Source organism: Silurus aristotelis, assembly GCF_946808225.1.
Source record: "Silurus aristotelis genome assembly, chromosome: 4".
Lineage (NCBI taxonomy): Eukaryota > Metazoa > Chordata > Actinopteri > Siluriformes > Siluridae > Silurus > Silurus aristotelis.
The window spans coordinates 13,262,066-13,285,354 of record NC_139577.1 but is presented as its reverse complement, the minus strand read 5'-3'; the positions used below and the strand labels follow the sequence as shown (position 1 = coordinate 13,285,354).

Sequence of the window (23,289 nt, the reverse complement as noted above, 5' to 3'; positions counted from 1 at the left end):
GAATGTCTGATCGTTAAGAATTGCACTGGCTTTCATACCTTTCTGTTTGCTGTTATGTTAGAGATGGTAATGGGCCTGATCTTGTTTAAAAATTAAGTGCGTTTTTTTTTTTTTGGTCAGAAGGCTGTTTCTCTGCACGCGAGATCGTCATCCTCGCTTAATCAGGAAGCCAGCGCCAGGCCTCAGTGCGAACTCGCACAGCTCTACCTGCTCTTAAAGATCAGAGAGGAGACATCGTTATCACTCGACTCCCAGCATATGCTTAACTGGCTCGTGGCCAGCCAGCCTTGTCATTAGTCAGACATATTAATCAGGAAGCTCCCTCTGAAGAGCTGCCTCTCAAGTGCACTCCTCCAGCTACTCCTCCAGCTACTGTGCTCCAATCCCCCCCCCCCCCCTTCAACTCGCACCAATCACACGCATGAGGTGTGTGTCAGGTGTGTCAGTGAGGAAGCCACTACTGCAGCACCTATCACTAAGCTTTGATCACATGATACTCTAGGAGTTTAAGGCTCTGTGTCCAGGTTCCAGACAGTTGTTTGGTTCAGGTGGAGTGACCTCTGATCTCATGCAGCTCACACTCTGAAGCCTCTAGCCATGCTTATTTATTTATTAATTTATTAATTAATTAATTTATTTATTTATATAACTAACCAGCCTGTGAGTGGTTGAGCAGTAGTCAGCAAGCTCGTTCACATAAACACTAAACAACTGTGTGTTTAGTGTGATTCTCTGAAGTCTTGCCACTCTCCAGTCATTATGAGTAATTATTGAGCTGTGTGTTTGTGTGTGTGTGTGTGTGTGTGTGTGTGTGTGTGTGTGTGTGTGTGTGTGTGTGTGTTTGAATAATTTTTGCTCTGACAGCCAAATGATGGCCCCTTGCAGAATTTTTAATCTTGACTGTTAATTATTGATTGATTGATTGATCGGAGTAGCTTTTTTGGTGCCAATCTATTCATTCCACATAAACTATATACACTATTATCATCTGAGGATGTGTGCACTGTCATCGGTGCAGTACAGATTTCATTCTTAATATACACTATATGGACGATAGTTTGTGAACACCTGTCTAAGGTTAGGGTTAGGGGTAAAGGGTTCCACAATTCCACATTTAGTCCCCATTTGCTGTTATTAAAAATTCAGTTCTTCTGGAAAGATGTTTTACTCGATTTTGAAGTGTGTTTGTGGAAATTTGTGATCATTCAGCCACAAGGGTGTTAGTGAAGTCAGGTACTGATGTAGATGAGGTGAGGAGGCCTGGGGTGCACTCAGCATTCACATTCATCCCAAAGTTTTTGAATAGGGTTGAGGTCAGAGCTCTATAGCAGGAGATCTTCCACTCTAACCCATGTAAAGCATATCTTCATAGCGCTCAGTTTATGTACAGGTTTGTGTCTCAGAGTTAAAGTGAAAAGAAAAATGTAATGCTACCGCATCCAGAGACATCCAGAATTGTGTGCAACTTTGTTGTAGCTCAAGGTGGTTTCTCAGTGTTTAAGGTATTGGACATTGAAACAGAAGGTCATGAGTTCAAAATCCCAGCACCATCAAGGTACCACTGCTGGGCCCTTCAGCAAGGCCCTTTACCCTCAACTGCTCAGTTGTAAGTTGCTCAGGATAAAGGCGTCTGACAATTTCCATAAATGCAAATGTGGTAACAGTTTGGAGAAGATGAACATATGGCTGGAAAAATCCAGTGTCCCAATACATTTATCCATCAAGTGTATTTTGTGTCTTGCATTTAATGCATGTTGCATCAAATTTCCCCTTGGGATCAATAAATCTTAATCTTTTAAGGGCAACTCTGCTATAAATTCATATACCGTACTTGTGGATAAAAAGAGAGAGGTGGTAGATTATTGGTTAAGGCCTTGGACTTTGGATTGGAAGGTCACAGGTTTAAATCCCACCACCACCGAGCTGCCACTGATGGGCTCTTGAGCAAGGCCCTTAACCCTCCCCTGCTCAGTTGTAAGTCGCTCTGGACAAGGACGTCTGCCAAATACCGTAAATGTAGAGCGATGTAATTTCAACAACGTCTCCACACTAACTAAACACGTTGAGCGTTACTTCTGTCTAAAGTTATAATTTGTCTACACTGCTTGTGTCCACTGCTACTGATATACTCATTGCTTCTAGTCTACAAAATAGTTTCAAATTTAGAGCCTGTGCTCAGTGTATTCATTGTTCTGTGAAAAAAAATTTTGTGTGTCTAATTGCACTATGTAGTCTCATGTACTTTTATGTTGCACCACGGTTCTGAGAAGAAAAAAAGGTTTACTTCAGCGTACGCAGACTGTACAGGGAAATGACAAACACTTGACTTGCTTTGGAAGGAAAAAAAAAAAGTTACAATTACTTGGCATACCAGATTTCTATAATTCATCTATAGCTGAACAAATCAGAAATTCATTAGCTAGCCCTCTTTGTGAAAGCCCCACAGTGATGCCCAGTTGTCCAGAAACCTAACTGACTAGAACAATAAGTACCATAATATAATAGCACACTGCAGACTAGTTAAATAATTAAGGAAAAACTAAAGTCTAAATGACTGGCCAAAGAAAGAGACAAGTCATGATCAGTTTCTAATGTAGCACATTGTTTGTACCCTAAACAAAATGCAGCAACTCGGAGTTCTGACTATCACGTGTCTTTTTCCTCCTTCTTCATTGGCAGTTGTCTTTTTTATTCTCTCAACATGTTAAACTATGAGTTCATTGGAAAAACGCAGTATGAGAGCAAGTGGCTTTGCACTTAACTTTTTTTTTCTTTTTTTCTTTATAAAGTTTCTTCAGTGTTTCTCCTCTGAGAATCATCCATGTCATCTGTGATTGCTAATTAAACCACCTACTAAAATTAGTTCCACCAACAGCCAGATTGCGACTCGGCCAGACAGTCAATAGAAAGTAGGTTTTTTTTTTTCTTTCTCTGGTTGGTGGATAAAAGATGAAAAGCATCGATCAACAGCTTTCTGAACCATATAGTTCATATAGGACTATATAGATTTAATATGAAGTGGGATTTTCATGTATGTGACGTGTTTAATTAATATGATACAGTACAAATACTGTGTGTGTGTGTGTGTGTGTGTGTGTGTGTGTGTGTGTGTGTGTGTGTGTGTGTGTGTGTCATCAGGTACTGGAGGATAATGATTATGGCCGAGCAGTAGACTGGTGGGGTTTGGGTGTGGTGATGTATGAAATGATGTGTGGCAGGCTGCCCTTCTACAACCAGGACCATGAGAAGCTTTTCGAGCTCATCCTTATGGAGGACATCAAGTTCCCCAGGACGCTGTCAGCCGATGCCAAGTCTCTGCTGTCAGGCCTGCTAATCAAAGACCCTAACAAGAGGTACAGGTTCCGTTAAAAGCTACATCTTTTTAATTACACTGTGAGAGAATACTGAATAACTTGGTGAAATATTTTTGTTAAAAAAATTCAAAATACCATCCTAAATAGACACCGAATTTAATTAATGTAAGATTCACTGATTCGCAATTGTGCATCAGCATGAAAGTTGGCATTTCTATAGTGCTGCATCATTTTGAACACATTAACATCTGTAAAAAAATTTAATTATGTATAGTATATAATTATTAGTAAATGTGCTACACTTTTATTATTTAGAAAGTAAGCAATAATTTGTGACCAATATTTGATATGTAGATTGATTTTCTCAAGCACATTCTCTCAGCACCGCTGCTGCTACGTGAATAAGACGTATCGCAACGCTACAGAGACCTGGGCGTGTCCTGAGAGTCACATAGAATACAGATTAACATGGCAGAGGTAGAGCTGCATCTTCCTGGAGACAGAACAGGAAAAGAACCTCTGTTTTTTCCATCGGTTTTCTTTTCTTTTTTTTTTGCGCTATAAAGGCCTGTATGTGAAAGGGGTCATGTGTTAAAAGTCAGAAGGCTCTTAAGTTAATTGATGATTTGCTGTCTGTCTGAACCAAAGTAATGCAAGTGTACTATTTGCACCATATTGAATTGCAGAGAATCATATTTTTTTTTCCATTGCATTGAATCGCATTTTGTTTAATCGAATAGAAAATCGGATCACGCTGCAGCGTAACGGGGGGATCGTATCGCATCGCATCAGTAGCTGCTTCATGTGTATCTTTAATGTATCATATCTTTGGCTATGCCTTCGAGATGCGAATCGCCTACTATATATTCCTGCATTTGGTCATAAAAGTGCAATGCATGTCAATGTATCAAAGTTTTCATTGCTAGCTCTGTCCACTTCATGCGTAAATGTTAGTAAACTAAACTGACGTATAAAATAGGCAACAAAGGGATTTCCAAAAGATCTCTGGAGCTTCTGCTCCATGTGACATGCAAAGCAGATGACGTGAGCTATAAGCAACAGGTCTTATTTATTAAACTTGGTATGAACAGATTTATTTATATGTGATAATCATATACGTGTGTGTACAAAATGCGTACTGAAACTTATGCAAACCCTCAGACTCAACTTTACTGCAAGACTGATCAATATGGCCCTTGTATAAGAAGGGAAAAGGTGTAGAAGCATTTGTTACACATCAATTTGAATAAAATAGTAAGGTGGTGGAGATGTTAGGTTAAAGTACAGCATTCGTGTTGTGATACATTGATATGCAATATTAATTTTAGGGAAAATATGGTTATGTTAACATTGTTTCATTGTTTTGACATGTTTAATATGGTGTAAGTGGAATAATCAATTCAAAAAATCTACTAATTTTAACTATGAGTTTTATTAGGTTCTCTAGTGATAATCACATTTATATAAAATGTATACTATAACTGCTAGAACTCTATATTTAAGCAAATAAAAAATGTAAAGTAAGCAGGTTTTTGTCTGAATCACTTGAATCAGGCCTGATGTTATTTTAAATGATCCTTTATTAACGAAGAATAAATAAATTGCAACAATTTACAACATTAGAAACATGGTGATGGAGACCGTGTGATGTTTCCTGCTCACAATGTGGCTTTTGATATCTATAAGAGTGTCATATGTGTGTGCATCCTGTTCTTCTTCCTTTATAAATAAAGTGTTTTTTTTTCTCATGTTTCATCCACAGACTTGGCGGAGGGCCGGATGATGCTAAAGAAATAATGCGACACAGTTTTTTTGCTGCAGTCGACTGGCAAGATGTTTATGATAAAAAGGTAAAAGAAGTCAGATGATGTTTCACTAAAGGTGTGCTGGTTATTTTTATTTTATTTTTATATATATATATATATATATATATATATATATATATATATATATATATATATATATATATATATATATATATATATATATATAAAAAATAATTATTATTGTCATTATTGTTATCTTAAAGAAAATAAAATAGGGGGAAAAAAAAATAAAAAAGCTGTAGAAAAAAAAAAAGAAAGTTTTACAAAATGTGAAAGTTAAAATCGCTAAAAAATAATGTGATGTATAAATTCATTTCAAAGCATAAAATTTTTTACATGACATTCGGTACCCAAAGTTTCAGCATTCTGGTGAGAAGTGAGACTATTAATGTGAACCAGTAACTGGTTTATGGCAGTTTATTCAAACTTCTTCAAATGTTCTTCACAATGTCTTGTGTGTGTCGAATTTGTGACTAATACAGTATCACACAAAAGTAAGTGCACCCCTCACATTTCAGCAACTATTTTAGTAGATCTTAAGGGACGATACTATAGAAATGAAACGTGGATATATTTTGGAGTAGTTAATGTGCCGCTTGTGTAGCAGTACAGATTCTGAAAAGTTATTATTGTCAAAATAGCTGGCAACAATGTGAGTACACCCTAAGTGATAACAGCAGTACGTTGTGTAAACATGCAAAGCCACATGTCCTATTCATCATGTACATGTTTTTGTCTGCTTGACAGGACCATACAAATGTGTGTATCGTGTATTAGAGCAGTTAAAATGTAATGCTTTGATTACAATTCTCTCACACTGACCACTGGATCTTAAACATGCCAACTCATGGCAAAGAAACTCAATAATTAGAATTGTTTCTCTTCACAAAAATAGCCGAGGCTAAAAGATGATCAGTAACATCCTGAGTTACAGTACAGTGGCCAGAGTCATACAGAGGTTTTCCAAGACGGGTTCCACTCGGAACAGACCTCGCAAGGATTGATCAAAGAAGTTGAATCATCATGCTTTGCGTCAGGTGCAGAAGCTGGTTCAAAAAACAGATGCATGAGTGCTGCAGCATTGCTTTAGAGGTTGCAGAAGCAGAATGTCCGCTTGTCAGCGCTCAGGGCCGAACAGCAGTTTTCCAACATAATAACGACCCCAAAAACACCACCAAGATGATAACCGAGGAAGCTAAAGGTTAAGGAGTGGCCAGGTATGTCTCCAGACCTGAACCCTATTGAGCACCTGTGGGGCATCTTCAAGCAGAAGGTAAAGAAGTGACATGTGTCCAACATCCAGCAGCATTGTGATGTCATTAAAGAGCAGTGGAAGAGGATCCCAGCAACAACCTGTGCAGCTCTGGTGAATTTCATGCCCAGGAGGAATAAGGCAGTGCTGGATAACAATGGTGCTCACACAGAATACTGACATTTGGACACAGATTTGACATGTTCACGTGGGGTGTACTTACTTTTGTTGCCATTTATTTAGTAATTTGGACAGTAAATCTGTATTGCTATACAAGTGCACATTAACTACTCTTAAATATATCCAATTAATTTTTATAGTATCATTCCTTGAGAAGGCCTACTAAAATGGTGAAATGTGAGGGGTGTACTCACTTTTGTAAGATTCTGTGTGTCCCTCCTATGGCCCCAACTGCTAGTACTACGCTACTAATTATTAAAAAAAAATTATTTTTTTAATAAAAATGTTATTAAAAAGCACAAAATGAATACATAAATAAATGTTTATAAAATACAGAAAATAATGTTAAAATAAATGTTGAACTATCACATGACTATTTTCGATGTGTATGGGGTTGTTTATAGGGGTGTATGGGTCTGGGTCATTTTTTTAAAGGTTTATTTTATTTATGTGAGTTCTGAAAATAATGACATGGTGTTTCTGTATATACACACAGTATATATCCTGTTTAGAAAGCCATAATGCGATTAATAACGGCAAACATTGTTTATTAATATTTAATAGTGCTATTATCTGAGCCCGGGTCTGTTTCTGAGACAGAATTATTACCCTGAAGGCAGAGAGAACACAGTGTGTGTGTGTAGAGGAGGTGCTGTGTAAAACTCTGAGGTGTAAGATTGGGCCCTGCAGCTCACACACAACACGCAGTGTTACACCTGCACAAACAGGTGCTCTGTGTGTTTTTTTGTTGTTGTTGTTGTTTTTTTTTGTGTTGGTGGGTTTTTTTTTTTCTTTCACTGCTCCGGCTTTCTTCTCACACTTCCTTCCTCAGCTGATACCTCCCTTCAAGCCTCAGGTGTCGTCAGAGACGGATACCAGATATTTTGACGAGGAGTTCACGGCACAGACGATTACAATAACTCCCCCTGAAAAATGTAAGTGTGCCATTTCTATTGTTATCCTGCTCTCTCTCCGTTAGATAAACATACAAACACACATCCCAGAATATTTTGTTGTTGTTTGTTCTTCCCACACTAAACTTACTGAATTTACACTTGACTGCACAAGGACACACACACACATACTTTTCACATACAGTGGGGTTTATAAGGATGAGAAAATCTGGAATTTTCTTTCGAAAATAAACATCCTTTATAAATATTTTATAAATGTAGTTTTAATACATGTTTTAGATGTTTTTAATATTTTGAACAATGAGGGTTAATATTGAATATCTTGCACTTTTCAAAGGTCTTTATTTAAATGTAAGCAAATACATGATATTCAGCACAAACTTGTGGAGTCCGTGTGAGACTAAGTGCAGTGTCATTAAAGCAAAAAAGGGACGTATCTAATACTAAAGTCTGATTCCACATTTCACTCAGACTGTTGTCAATAATATAACTAGTAATGAAATGTTGTATTAAATTAGCAAGGAGCACATTAGAAGCAGCACTCAGACTTTTAGAGCTCATGGCGGTGGTCCAGATCAAATGTAGTGGATCTGACAAATCTACACACACACACACACACACACACACACACACACACACACACACACACACACACACACACACACAGGGGGGAAACAATATACACTTCCTAATTACTATAATACACTATATAGTAAAAGTATAACCTTTTTTTTTTTTTTTTCAGCCATGTGTTTTTTTTTGTTTTATTTTTAACAAACTGTACCCACAAGGTGTATTTGATGCCTTAGGATGTGGTAGCACTAAATTTAGCCTTCGCTTGAACTAAGAAACCCAAACCTGTTCCAGCATGGCGATGCCCCTGTACACAAAGTCAGCTCCATGGGGATATGATTTAAACGGGTTGGAGTGGAAATGGAATGAACACAAATCTCCACAAGCACACTCCAAAATCTAGTAGAACATCTTCCTAAATGAGTGGAGGTTATTATAAGAGGAAATGGAGACTAAATTTGGAATGAGATGTCCAAAAAGCACATACGAATCTTACGGTTGGTGTCCACAAACCTTTACAGTAATCCCTGTTTACTGCAGTGGTTCCAAAACCGCCCGTGAATAATGAAAAACAGCGACAAAAGACGGCACATCAAAAAAGCTAAGAAACATAAACTAACACACTTTAAACACACACACCGAAAACATTTGCAAGAATACAGTAATTATATTTTTAATAATACATTTCATTATTTCAACATAAAACTCCATTAAAACAATTCCCTATAAGTTTTTTGGTCTATCGTGTTGTTCGCGAGAGACCTGAAAAAAACAGACAAACAAATTACTTATGTGGCAAATGCAATTCCGCGATAAACCGGGGGTGCGAGATTCAAACAACAATTGAACCATTTAATTCCAGTCTTTATATCTTTTGAAAAAGCCCTGTTTTGAGGCCATTCCACCTCTTTGATCGAGATGTATCTAAAATGCTGCTCTTCTTCTACTTCTTCTGACGTTATATGTAATATTGCGCTTCTAATTAAAAAGTTTTGAGTTGAAATCCCAGCGTCACTAAGCTACAGCTCTTGGCCCTTTAGCAAGGCCCTGAATCCACAGATAACTGAGGTTAACTCTAAGTCATTTTGGGTAAGAGCATTTGCCAAAACGCCGTGAAAGTAAAGTAAGTCAGTTGTGTTATATGGGTCATCGCATTGCATTGTTTTGGTGAAATACAAGAAAAGCCAAAGTGTGCTTTTAACAGAAAACCCCAGTGTTTTTGACTAACAGCCAGTGTTCATCGATGTCCGCTCTCCCCCTCCCAACACAACTTATACAACCAAACAGTTCCATGTGCACAAGGTTGCTGTGTGGCTCTCGTAAAGCATGGCACACATTTATTGGCATATTGATATTCTCTAAGAGCCAAGACACTACATTCTAAATCTGCTGTTTTGCCTTATTTTCCGCTTATGTAAGACTAATGTTTGAACTTTCCCTGATAACAGCTACTGACCCTAAAAAAAATAAAGCATAAAATAGCCCCCAAAAATAGAACAGTTCAATGTTTGTTTGTTTTTTTCTTTTTTTCTTTTTTAAATCAATGCAGCGAAAGTCTTGCCGTTTTCTTCTTTCGCAGGGTATATTTTTGTCCTCTTAGCACTGAAAGATTTGCATGGAACAATTAAAGAATGTTTGATGAGAAAGGTTCAGCACTCAGATCTGACAGTTTTGATCAAGTTCTCTGCCAAGCTGAGGCTGTCGGCTGCGTCTTTGCCAACGCGACTCTGACTGTTTACCTGTTTTCTGCGCCGTTTATGTTCAAACAATCCCTTATAAATATGCGGCTGTCACTGATTCTGTTAAGGTGTTTGGTCTGTTTGCATCTTGGAGAAAGTCTTTGAATATATACAGTGTAATATATATATATATATATGGCTTACAGGAAACAGAGCGAATGACTGTATACCATGGACAATCACAGGGTGGCTCACACTTCTTTATCTTGCGGCAAAATGAACAAGCTTTCAGACATGGATGAGAAAGAAGCAAAAGCAGCTTTTATTGCAGTCAGTCAGCAAGTCAGAACCTCTGCAACGCCATAAGTTGGCTGATGCTAGCGAATGCACTTTCAAATCCAAAAAACGAATTTTTTGTACTTTGATCATTTACATATTTCTCCAATTTTCCTCCTCTTCCTTATTCATCAATTTCTCGTTCTTTAGTGAAAATTTCCTCTCCCTCCTCCTTATGGCATATTTATGTGATTTCTTTTTTCCTATACCCAAAGTTAAAACATCTCTTGTTTTTCTGGCCTTCGATGTATAAGTATTTTTGTTTTACTCCCCCCGTTTATCGCGGTGGATTTTTTTTTTTATTGTTGCAGCCGTAAAACATCCTCCCACACACTTTAAACACGCACAGAAAACATTCGCAAGAATATAGCGAGATGAATTTTGTGTACATCCGTAGAAATACAGGACACTGTATCACATTAATAGTGAATACTGTACAGTATACAGTTCTGCAGTAGCGTAGCCGATGCGTAGTCTCTCTGCTTGTTTGTTGGTTGAAGTGTCATTACGTATATATTTTCAGCACCACACAGCAACACTGCACCACACTTTCGTGAAAACACTGCGTGTTCTTTGTCTCTTGTGCGACTGTATGATATACGCTGTACAGTTATGTATACAGTACTGTACTGTATAAAAATGTAACTGCATTTTATAATTACTAACTATATTTTTATTAATACATTTCCTAATTTCAACATAACACTCCATAAAAAAGTATTTTGGTTTATCGTGCTGTCCGTGAGAGAGACCGGGAAAATCAGCTGAACAAATTAGTTATGTGGCAAATGCAATTCCGCGATAAAGCGGGGGATTAATGTATTCTCTCAATTTTACAACTAAGTATATCTACATAACTGTTCTACGATCACTACTGAGATTAATAATACTGAAATAAGTTACATTAACTTATACCAAATAATGCTAGATGATATAGGTATAAGGTGTAAAGTAAATCTTGCCCAAGATAAATTTCTCTAACATAAATTCTCTAACGTGTCTTTTTTTTTTTTGTGTGTGTGTGTAGTTGATGAAGACGGGATGGACTGCATGGATAACGAGCGGCGACCGCATTTCCCTCAGTTCTCCTACTCGGCCAGCGGGAGAGAGTGAGTCCCACACAGCCAGCACTGCCTCATCATCATCACGCTTTACCACTGGAACAGACTAGTCCTACAGCTTTTACCCAGTCAGACTTAGCCCAAACAAAGCTTCCCTTCTCCACTGGGACTCTCTTCATCATCCTCCACACAGGCCAAGAGCTCCAGGACACGCTTGGCTTTTAATGCTAATAGGAATTTTGCACGTCGGGCTGAGCTGAAATCCAGTCCGCTTAAATGCCCCAGACTGCTGGGGAGAAGAACTGTGGTGTTTGTTTACTTTCGTGTGTTTAGTCTGTGTGTTTTTCCTGCATTGAGATGCTTAAATATGTTCACATGATTGGGCGCGAAAGTGAAAAAGCACTGAAACTGCGGACCACCTTTCTATTTTTAGTCCATCCCCCTGTGTGGCTTTAGATTCACATGATGTAAATTTTTTTGAGCTCTGCGTGTCGTGTGATTGTCTGATATGAAGTACAACCGAATGCCTCCGATCTTGTGGTGTCCAAAAACTGCCATAGCAGTATACTCAGGCTGCACAGGTGTTGAGTTGGGAAAACATGCTTCACTGAAGATTCTCACGGGCAAGGCCACTCGCATCACTAGCACTCACGTTTAATGCCCAGACAGCACTCAGCACACACACACACACACACACACACACACTGTGTTCATGGCAGTAATGGGTGTCAGGATCTGCTGTGTTTCTCAGCTAGCATTTCAGTATCACTGTGGCACTGGAGTACTTTTCGTTCGTTTACTTACTCAGCAAACGGGTTGAGAAAAGAAACACGATAAGGGGAGTGGGGAATGGGGTGGGGGTTTCTTAGTTTTAGATGTTATGAGCTGAATAGTCCTGTGAATCTGAGCCATACAGCACCGTACCTCCTGATCCTTCAGGTACGCTTATCTACTGGGATCAGCAACGCCTCGAATCAGAACAATGTGTTCCCGTATGGTGTCGATCGCTTTTGCTTTGCCCGGGATTTCCTCCTTCACGAGTCGTTCCTGTTTTTCCGTCCGACGGTCACATGACTGACTGCGCGAGTAAAGCGAGTTGCGATCGTCAGTTCTCCGCGATACATTCAGCACACGGGTTCTCTAAGTTCTCCTAATTTGTCTGAGACCGATTTTTCCAGTAACGAGAAATCGATTAAAAACACTGCGGCTCAAGTGAAGCTCACGTGTCCTGACAGCATGTAGATGCACTGTTGTGTGTCCTGTTGTGTTAAGGAACAGAGTTAGATATCTAGAAAAGAACGGCATTAGAATGTAAATCGAGCGATGCACGGGTAGGCTTTTTGTTTCGATTAGCATTTTTTTTTTCCTAACATGTCGCAAAGAAGACGGCATTTAGAAGCCTGTTCACATGCTTTTTCTGTGCAAGGTGAGTTTTTGTAGTAAAACGGAACCCGGGTTCTCTCAGCAACAACCACAAAACCACCACAGAATTTCGTTCAAGAAATATAAATAACACGGAACAGCACTGAGAAGCCCTAGCTAGTGACACTTCAATCCCCTGTGTGGCTTTTCATCCCAGCTCTTACCTCTCATCGGTCTTTGTTAAATACAAGGGGGATCAAAAAGTTTTGAGACTGGCCCTGTTTACAAGAAAGTACTTTATTTATCTATGCTTGCACACTTTCACACTTTTTTATGTTTACATCACCTTCAAAGTAGTCCCCTTGCACAGCAATACAGCGCTCCCGGCGTTCCTGCCACTTCTGAAATGTGTCCCGGAAGTGTTCTTTTTTTGCGATACGCCCTGGATTCTCACAGTGGTGTCAAAACGGCGAACCTTTGAGCCGAATTTTCATCTTCAGGAAGTGGGCGAAGTCTGTAAGATCCAAAATCTGGCGAATAGGGTGGGTGCTGAAGTGAGATCACGTTGTTTCCGGCTCACGTGTGAAACTCACTTGTGAGGAGAGTGAGCAGACGTGATAACACACATGGTCAGAATAGCATAAGTTGCACAGCTCCCGATGTAAAATGTCTTTTGGCAGGCTGACTTAGGAAGGTCGGTGCTTCCGGTGACTGCGCGTGCAGCCTTGTGCTGCCATCTGTTGGCGAGTCACAAAACTAGTCTCGAAACTTTTGAAATATCACCTCGTACGCAGGTCTACATTGGGATTGGGAATGTTGTTAGAGCAGGTTTTCGGGCTGCGCTACATGTCGAAGTAGAGAAGGTAGATATTGGCTGGAAGAACCCGAGTTGGTCAGACCAAATCTAAGTGTTTTGTGTCTAATGTTTTTATGTTTAAAACGTATAGTACATTCCTCGAACCTTTAACAGAGTGTTTTTGCCTTGTCTCCTTTTTATTTTCACGAGACGGCGGTATTAGTTTTATGCTTTGCATTAAGTCGTTGTAAAGTGCGCGATAAGGTTAAGTTTGCAAAACTGTATCAGGTGGATCAGGTGAGATATCACGAGGTGTAGCAAATCGAATTGTGTCCGTGTGGGTTTCCTCAGTGTTCCCTGGGTTTCGTCTCTTCTCACATGAACGTATCAGGAGGTGGATTAATGACTCTGAATTGCCTCTGGGTGTGAACCAGCGTGTGTGTGGCTGTACGTACAATGCTGCTGAGAATTAAGAAGAAGCCCAGCAGTGTTTTAGGTATAAAGGAAAGTGAATGAGGGTTTGAGTGGATGCACTGTTGATGGTCTTGTATGATGATAATGATTATGGTTATGAAGAACGGCAAGTTGCGATGTTGGGCTCTACTGTCGCTCCTCCATATGAGGACGTCACGTCGATGCAGGTTTGTAAATTCTAGCTGTGTGTGCGTGAGTGCGTGTGTCTCGGAGTTTGTATGGACCTGTATACAGAGATGTCACATTCCTTTGATGGTCATACCATAGGAAATGAAATGCTATTAAATCTAGAGACTGCACTGATAACGAACATGAACTAGTTGCCTTGTTTCTTCCCAGTTGCGTTTCATTTGGAGAGAAAGCGCTCCCGCTCTTAGTTTACTGCGACGATAAAACTCGCGTCAGGACCACGCTACTGCAAATGGCAAGAGCTTCTGTCTTCCAATATTCGTTTGATTTTTTTCTTTTTTCATTTTGTTTTCTTGTTTTGTTTTTTTTTGTGATTTTCGCTGACGACGCTACCTAGTGAGAGGTGAACGGAGTGGGATCGTGCTGTTTTTTTGCGTTCATTTTAAATTAATTATTTATCAAGTTAGCTCATTTCAAAGCTCATTTTGTTGTCTGTGTTTTGTTTTTTTGTTCTTTTGCTTCTTCTTTAGGTACGTTTATAGAGTTCTAAGAAATAGCAAATCTGAAAAGAAAAAAAAAGTTTAAATGAAGTGTTGTTTTTTTTATGTATGATGCAGGTCTTTTTCAGTATAGAGTTGAATACGCCTTGTGTCGTCTTTATAAATGTGCACTTGTAAAGGGAGTCTTTCGTATGGGGTGAGAGAGAGAGAGAGAGAGAGAGAGAGAGAGAGAGAGAGAGAGGTGTGACAGGTGTGACACTGTGTGTTGGTTTCTTACATGTGTGGGACCTGAGTGCTGATCCAGTAAAACTGCACTCTGTTGAAAAGAGGCTTTGGCACTACAGGCCAAAAAAAAAAAAAAACCCCACCATACACCACTTTTTAAAACTCCATAGTCACAAAACTTGGCTTTAAATTATGTATAACAGCACTTTCATGTCCATTTCTCTTTTTCTATAGTTCAGCTCAAAAAATGAAACAAAGGTTCCTGCTTTAAGACGGAAAAAAAAAAGGACTTGAAAGCACACGTTCCCTTCACGCACTCCTTTTTTTTAAAAAATTTTTATTATTATTTTTTTTTTATTAGTAAGAGTAACAGAGTTTTGCTTTGTAAAGCGTTACGCTGTGAACGTGGTGAGACACTGCCAGGAGTTTTGCTTTTGGTGCCGACTTTTCCCAGCTCTCGCTCCCCTTCCCCGAGCGTCTCCTGGAGCTTTCTTCGGGAAAAGTCAGTCATGACCGGGGCGATGCCGCCTCGACGGTTCCCATCAGGAGCCGCGCTCAACCGCAGAAACCCGGTATAAAACGTCTCGCAGTCTTTGATTATCAGGCTGCTTGTGCTGCGTCCAGCACGGCTACGGTGGCCTGCTCCAAACGACGGAGTAGCGACGAACTAGCGTACGCGAAGGAGCCGTGTGAGCTGATGGGTTCCATTCTTACTTACTGCAGGGTCTTGAAGAAATATTTTACACCTCAACGTACACACTTTGCTGCTACTGTTTGTATCGTCTACAACATAATTTCTTGTTCTCTTGCTCCTGGTAGTGTATTATGAACAAGCATGAATTGTAAAGTATTTATTTAAAAACAAAAACAAAAAAGAGAAAACCTGCGGGGGTAAAAAAAAAACAAACTTGTAATAAAATTTTACGGCCATGTAGCTTTAGATTTTGTGACATTTCTTGCCCTTGCTAGCTCTGTCATTAGATCCATGTTAAGATCTAGACATGTGGTTGAGTTTTTATGCAGAAGGGACTTGATTCCAAAAAAAAAAAAAAAAAAAAAAAAAAAAAAAAAAAAAAAAACGAAAGAACTGTATTACAGGTTGGGATATTTACTGACTAAAAGAGAATGCTTATTTCATGACTATATGGTCCACGGCGATGTGAGAAAAAAAACGCTGATCTATGAGAAACCTTTTTTGTACACTGAACATCCTTAGTATTTTTACATGTAAATGTATATGATAGGGATGCACCTTATTTTCCTTCTTACAGACTGCTTAAATAAAACACTGTCAATCTGTGCTCATTTCGCCTCTCGTTCGCTCTTGCCTACTTCCTTTCCTCCGTCCCTTCTTCCTTTCATCTTTTCTTGTAGTCTTTGAGGGGAAATGCGTGTTCGGAGGAGTTCTTCTGTGTCGTTCACGGCCGGTTCGACGGGAGTCGGGTTTGAACGTTTATTGACGAAAGCGTGTTTACAAAACAAAAGTTCCAAACATGGACAAACACGTGAAAAACGTGTAAAAACAGCAAATAAATTAATCTTTAAATAATCGTTCAAAATGTACATTGCAAATACATGTTTGGTATGCACCACAAATCAGTGAGTATTGAACATAATTTAGCAAATCCATGTGTGTAGAGGGTGTGGCGTGTGTGTAAGAGTGATAGAGAGAGAGAGAGAGAGAGAGAGAGAGAGAGAGAGAGAGAGGAGGGGACGGTGTGTGTGTGTGTGTGTGTGTGTGTGTGTGTGTGTGTGTGTGTGTGTGTGTGTGTGTGTGTGAGAGAGCGAGAGTGTTAGTGACCGAGAGCCAGCACTGCTGCTGTGTATGCAGTATGGACTGTGATGTCACACGACCCCCTGCAGCCATCACACGCACAAACTCGCACCCACACACCCACTTCTTACTTGTAGCAAAAAAAAAAAAATAATAAATCCCTCATGAGTTCGGAGTAAAGCCGTGGCGATGGCGCTCCGTCGGTGTGATCGGATTAACTCCGTCGAGAGAGAAGGAAATAGCCGCCCTCACACTGTTCCGAGAGTTTCTCTCCTCTCGGCTGGGAACTGAGGGAGGAAATACAAAAGCGCTCGTTTCAGTCAGTTGCACAGATTGAGCTGTACACGGGGTTCAGCGGCGCTTATAGAAAAACGCATTTACGCTCGCTAACCGTCGATCCCGACTTCCCGCTGTTACACAAACACTCGAATAGAGATCCTTTTGAAACAAAAACCCGACCACAAACGCGCCATTCTGCAGGCAGCCCTGTGTGCGCTCCTGCCGAGCTGCTGCTCCAGTCATCCAGCGTTCACGTTAAACGATACGCATATAAAGTGCAGTTTGTACTCGTACACAAGTGCTTTTTATTCCTGCTATTCGAATTGAGAGAAGCATCGGCATCATTCGAACAATCTGTTTTTTTCTTTTCTTAAATACTGTTAAGCAGTACTGGGTGGTGTCTCAGGGTCTGAGCTTTGCTGCGCTTCTCATCCAGCAGCATTATTTGAGGACCATGTGAATGCAGTTGAGGAATGCAACCTTGAGCTTCTTCGAATTCCCAGTACGCAACTGGTGTCTCCTTCCTCCTACAATCTCCCATGGCCTCGCATTCGAAAAATGAAACGCTGCAACGCAGGATGAGGGATGCATCAAAACAGACGCCTTTGTCGTATTATCATGAGGTTGATTTGATTGTGTCACGGATGAAGCTTGTTTACGCTCTAAGTACAGAGGAGACTTCAGAAAGCTCCTCTACCTTATTAACAAGGAGTCAGGCATCAGGGTGATTCAGGTTTTATATGGAGGAGGAATCTGGGACGGAGATGCCGACCTTAAATATGATCCAGCCAGAAACAAGCTAAAGCTACTGTGGAAAACAAAATATTTCAGACATTTGACCTTGCTGTGACCCTGAGCCCGTTCCAAAATCTAATCAGTTCATCTGCTGTTTCTAATCATTAATCCTTATAAATACTACAAACATTCAACCTCGCGTTTCTGAGATATCACACTAACAATAATCACACGCCGACAGAACAGACAGATGAACAGACAATCCGAAAACAATCACATGAAAACTATGGCGGGGGCATGAAAAATGTAAGGAATGAATAATGAAGGAATACAACATAAAAGAGAAGAATAAAGTAAAGAAAGAATTGAGGAACAAAGGAAAACAAGGTGAAAGAATCAAATTGAAGGAAAATGGCGTTTTTTTTAGGGAGTGGATAGTTCGATTAAAAAGGGGAGAGTAAAATAAAAGGGTGGAAGGAGGAAAAAGGAGAGTAGAAATAAAGAAAGAAAGGAAGGAAAGAAAGAAATAGAAAAGGAAATTAGACTGAATAAATGGAGGGACGAAAGGGAAGAAAGAAAAGATGGATGGATGAACATGAAAGTAATATGCAAGGGAAGGTAGAAAATGTACGAAATTAATATTTGATGTAAATATTTCGAAGAAAGAAAGAAAAAGGAAAGCAATAATTGAAGAAACGAATACAAATGAAGATGAGAAAAGGAAAATATGAAAAGGGAAGTTGGGCAGAAGGTAAAAAAGTCCATAACAGTAACTTTATTTTGCGTGTCAGATTTTTTCGCTGAAGCACAAGAAGCCTCTCGGAACTTCTGCTGCTTGTTCTTGTGCTAAACGCTGTGAACTTTCTGCACGAGGCTGCTTGGAGCTGCGTGTTGATTTTGTTTCTCTGAGGGAGAGCGGGAGCTGTTAACTCTCACCTCTCTCCTAACAAAACAACAGCATGGCAGTATTAACAGAGCTGCGAGCGACGGCGCTTTGCAGAGTGGCGCTCTGTTTGCCATAATCTTCTACAGATGTCAGCGTGCGGCTAGTCACTGTCTGTTGCTGACGCGCCTCTAGCAGCAATCTGGATGAGCATCTGTGGACGCCTAGTCTTGCGTGATGTGCAGCCATGGCTACCAGCTGCTGTGCTACTTGTGCTCTCTCTCTCTCTCTCTCTCTCTCTCTCTCTCAGCTGACATGGAAGTAGACTAAACATGCTATCAGCGCAGTTGGAATTCCAGCGATACCTTTTGTGATCGCAAACTTGCGTACAACTTTCGTCATTTTTATACATATGCGCAATCGATTGGTGGACGAAATACACAAACCATGTGAGTGGTGATACACCCAGTAAAATATGACTCCAGTTAAAGTGCTCCCTTTAAACTTTGAGAACCTGAGACCAAAAAACATTTTTTTTCAAATCGCACAAACAAGGCCACGGATTTTGGGGCAATTTAGAGTCAGGCGTTTCTTTAAAGAGATACGTTTTTATCCGGTCATAAATAAAAAAAAAAAAGAACGACAAACGGAAATACTTCAGTAAAGAACAGATATACATAAAAAAAAAAAAAAGCAGCTCAAGTACAGTAACGTATCACATTTACTTCATTACTGTCCGCCACTGCACTCGTAAAAACCTCTACAACTATTCGACGCTAAACATTAGGAGATCCAGCGTTTGTTTTCTGCGGCTACTACAGAATGTAAAGTGAATCGCTTCCTGTCTATCGGCATGGAACGGCCTTACCTGTACACGCAGGTTGCCCATCTCTTCAGTGAGAAGCTGCCTCTCGTGCACGAGCTGGTTCTGTCTGCTGAGCAGCTCCAACACCTGCTGAGCACTGGACTGACAGTGTTGATCCAGCTGCTGCAATCTGCACACACAACAATCCTGCATCACCATACACACACACACACACACACACACACACACACACACACACACACACACACTACAAACCTGCTTTGTTTACAGCTTCAGTGATGACTTCCGAACACACAGCTAAGCACATGACATAATACAGCTCCATTTGCTGTTTTTCATGATGTCATGAATAAGATTACATTTGCACCAATGTTTATTTTAGATCATTCTGGCTGCTTTCCCAGTGGATTTTTTAAAAGCTATTTATTGCAACAACAATTCGATAAAAACATTTTTATTTTTTTTTATAATTATGAGTATTTGGGCTCATAAAGTAATAAAGCTATTAAATAGGTGACAGATAGCTGGCTCATTCTAACTAATGATTGCACTGATGATGGAAATGAAAACGTGAGGCTGAGACAAAACACTTATTACACAATGGTCTGCAAATCAAACGCTTTTCAATAACCTGCTTGTTTTTTCAACTGCTAGACACTAGAAGGACAAAAGTATTGAAACACCTGACTTTTTCATCCATACCTGATCTTTTTCCAAACTGTTACCACACAATATTACAGGATGTTCACAACGAGACTTGTATGACAAAGCCCCTGTGCACAAAGCCAGCTCCATGAAGATATGCGAATGGAAGATCTCCTGCTTTAGAGTTTTGACCACAAGCGTTTTTGGGCCCTATTGTATATTGGAGAGTCCAAAACTGTTGCCACAACAACTGAAGCACAAAATGACAATCTGTCTCTACACGTTGTAGCATTAACAATTTCTCTTCATGAAACTCAGACCTGTTTCCCAGCACGGTGATGGCCCTGTACACAAATCAACCTCCATGAGTAGCAGAGTTGACCTCTACCACACTGAACACATTTAGGATAAACTGGAATGCTGACTATATACTTTGTTGTCGGACTTCACTAATGCTCATGTGGTTCTATGGGTATATCCCCACATGCTTCCCCAAAGAGTGGAGCTTAATAATAACAGCACAGGGAGGATTAAATCTGGAATATCATGTTTAACGTATAGCACATAGGACTGTGATGCCTGGTGTTTGCATCCTTGCAAACAACAGTGTCTTTAGGTTTGCTAAGAAAGCAAATGATCTCATTCATAAATTAAAAAAAACCTAGTAAAATGATCAGTCATCATTTTAATGAATACAATATTTTTCCAGAAAAGATGAACAAATTAACTCATTAATTGGTGTGATACAATTCAATATTATTTCTCTCAATTCATTCAGACACAAGGGTGTTATTAAAGTGAGGTATTGATGTAGGTGAGGAGGTCTGGGGTGCAGTCAGTGTTCCCTTTCATTCCAAAGGGTTGAGGTCAGAGCTCTATAGCAGGCCACCTATTTTCATAAGGTGCATTGTCATGCTGAAACTGGTTTGGGTCTCCTGGTTGTAAAGTAAAAGGAAAATTGAATGCTACTGCATCCAAAGAAATCCTATTCAATTATGTGTCTCCAACTTTGTGGTGACAGTCTGGGGAAGAAAAAAAAAAAAAGTCAGGTGTCCCAATACTTGTCCACATAGTGTATATACATATGTCATAGCTATAAGGATCTTCGAGGGTAAGGACATTTCAGTGTGTTAGTTTAAACAAATAGCACTCTGTCGATTACCTGTAATCCATGTAAATTCCTAAATAGAATTCTGGATAGATTCCTAAGTCAGTATCTAACCATTCTATTTAACCAGATTATAAAAGTAGCGACAGGTTGCTAGGCAACAGAGGATTTTTTACAACCAGATGCACACACACACATCAGAAAGGATAGGAAAGCAAAATCTATCGCCGGCTATAATGTTCGTGATGAGAAAATAAAAAAAATAAACGTGTCGGGTGGATGATGTTACACGCGATTGAGAAACAAATGGATAAAGTATTGACATCAGATCCATCAAAAAGAAAACAAGGCGCTGTTTAGTGACAATCAAAAGTAAAAAGTGAACTTGAATGAACTATGAAAGACTTGATGTGCTGTTATTGAGCGAAAGTCGTGGCATCACACTACCTGTTGACTCGAAGTGTTTATCATTCACACTAGTTTATTCAAAGTTGCATTTATTTGCATTTAATCGAACACGCAGCTCACGTTCTCACGGCCTGCACTGGAAGCGAACCACACAGCAGTGATTTTACATGAGCTTTGGGTTTGTTCCCCCCATGCAAACCGCCTCAAGTCTCGAAACGAGATCTCTATCTGTTCAATCCTTATCCCTGCACCCCTGAATGAAGAAATCAAGTCCTCTGACTAGCTGGTGCAGTTGAGCTAAAGAGTTCTTATAAGTAAATATGTAGGCTAGATTGGGAAATCCTGATTTTTTTTTTTTTCCTGCAGCCTGCTCTTTGGTCCCACTGTGAGCGTGTCCCAGATCTCTCTCTGCATAGCAGCAGACCAGCGCCAAAAGAGACACACACGGAGATGCTTCTCCAGCTCCGGAGGACAGAAAGAGGAGAGGGAAGGCCTCTAGCTGTTGCTTAGGGGGAAGACAGATGCCCTGCTCCTGCTGGCTGGGGCTACTGCCGTCTGTGCAGGCCCTATTCTCTGCCTCTCTCTCGCTCTCTCTCTACCCCTACACCCCCACTTATCCCTCGCTCCCTCCTGTGGGAACTGGAGCAGGCTGCTTAGGCTGTGGTGGGCAAATGCTCCAAGTTTTGGTCCCCTCACGCTTGACAATAATCTGTCTTTCAATGTCATTCTTTGCTCTTTCTTTTTACCCCCCCGTTTCTTTTTTTTTTTTTTTTTTTTCCACTGTGTGCTGAAGCTGGAAGAAGCTGCTTAGTCTGAGCTTGAATGGGCAGCGAGTCTGATGCACAGGCCTGTCTCTTCATCTGATCTTCTTTATTTTCTCATCATCCCCTCTCTGACTGGATGGAGGACAGTTTGTGCCAGGCTAAGGCCCTGCTTTGTGGGAGACTGGCGCCACTGCTGCTGCCCACCTCCAGAGCCTGGCTCTCACTCAACTCCCTGCTATTATCCCCATCTCTATCTACAGACCAGTGTAGCGTACAGTATGTGCTTGGGTTAAAGAGGTTGCTGGATCAAAAAGGCCAAAGAAGATAAAGATGGTGTGCTGGTTTAGCAGTACATGTGGTGTGAAGTATTGACAGACACAGTGTACACAGAGAATGCAGTGTGCATCTCCGTAAAAAGTCGAGCAGCGATTTGATGGTTGCAGTGAGCCCACCTCAAGGGGGGGGCACTTATATTTTTCTGAAACGCTATACACTGAAATAGTGTTGCATTATTTTTACAATAACTGTTGTAATACATTTTTCAGTCAGAAAAAGTATGATTATCTGCTTTCATACTGCTAGTTATGTCTTGTATGGAATTAATACAAATATAAACTTTTACCCAATCTATGGGAGAACTGATAACTATAACTTTTTTCACTAAAAAAATGGCTGTGCGGTTACAAATAATTACAGTTGCACCACACACCTGTTGATGAAACATATTATACAGTAAAAATACGGCTTCAAGGTAAATCACAGGTAATGATCTTGTCGTAATACAAAAACTGTGAACAAACATGCACTATATTTAAGAATAATCACCTCAAAAGCTTCATATGGTGAGGATATGTGGTTTCCCAGTAATACTACAGGGTGTTTTTATATCTTATACACTTCTGGAAAAAAAATTAATGAGAGGCATGAGAGACTATAACACAGGCCTGAGGTTATATAATTGCAAGTGTTCTGTGGCCTTTTACCAATGTTAAAGAAACTCTATGACATACTGCTTATTAAAAAAATTAATAAAAAAAAAAAAAAAATATATATATATATATATATATATATATATATATATATATATATATATATATATATATATATATATATATTTAGATACATATACATACAGTGGGTGCACCCCTCACATTTCAGCAAGCGTTTTTGTAAATCTTCAAGGGACAAAACTATAGAAATGAAACGGATATAATTTAGAGTAGTTAATGTGCAGCTTGTGTAACAG

The 23,289-nt window shown here is 39.8% G+C and overlaps 2 protein-coding genes across 8 annotated transcripts in view; one reads left to right on the top strand and one right to left on the bottom strand.

Moving 5' to 3' along the window:
- Nucleotides 1-15,926, top strand: part of akt3a (v-akt murine thymoma viral oncogene homolog 3a) — a 108,309-nt gene extending 92,383 nt beyond the window's left edge. For both annotated transcript variants that reach the window (XM_083540029.1, XM_083540030.1), the window contains exons 11-14: nucleotides 3,139-3,353; nucleotides 5,077-5,164; nucleotides 7,405-7,507; nucleotides 11,102-15,926. In XM_083540029.1, the coding sequence (XP_083396155.1) occupies nucleotides 3,139-3,353; nucleotides 5,077-5,164; nucleotides 7,405-7,507; nucleotides 11,102-11,187 (492 nt within the window). In that variant the 3' untranslated portion in view covers nucleotides 11,188-15,926. The remainder of the gene's footprint in view (nucleotides 1-3,138; nucleotides 3,354-5,076; nucleotides 5,165-7,404; nucleotides 7,508-11,101) is intronic.
- Nucleotides 1-23,289, bottom strand: part of sdccag8 (SHH signaling and ciliogenesis regulator sdccag8) — a 69,996-nt gene that overhangs the window by 4,186 nt on the left and 42,521 nt on the right. For 3 of the 6 annotated variants that reach the window (XM_083539975.1, XR_014533276.1, XR_014533277.1), the window contains one exon: nucleotides 19,161-19,287. In XM_083539975.1, the coding sequence (XP_083396101.1) occupies nucleotides 19,161-19,287 (127 nt within the window). The other 3 variants (XM_083539974.1, XM_083539973.1, XM_083539977.1) reach the window with 3 other exon arrangements.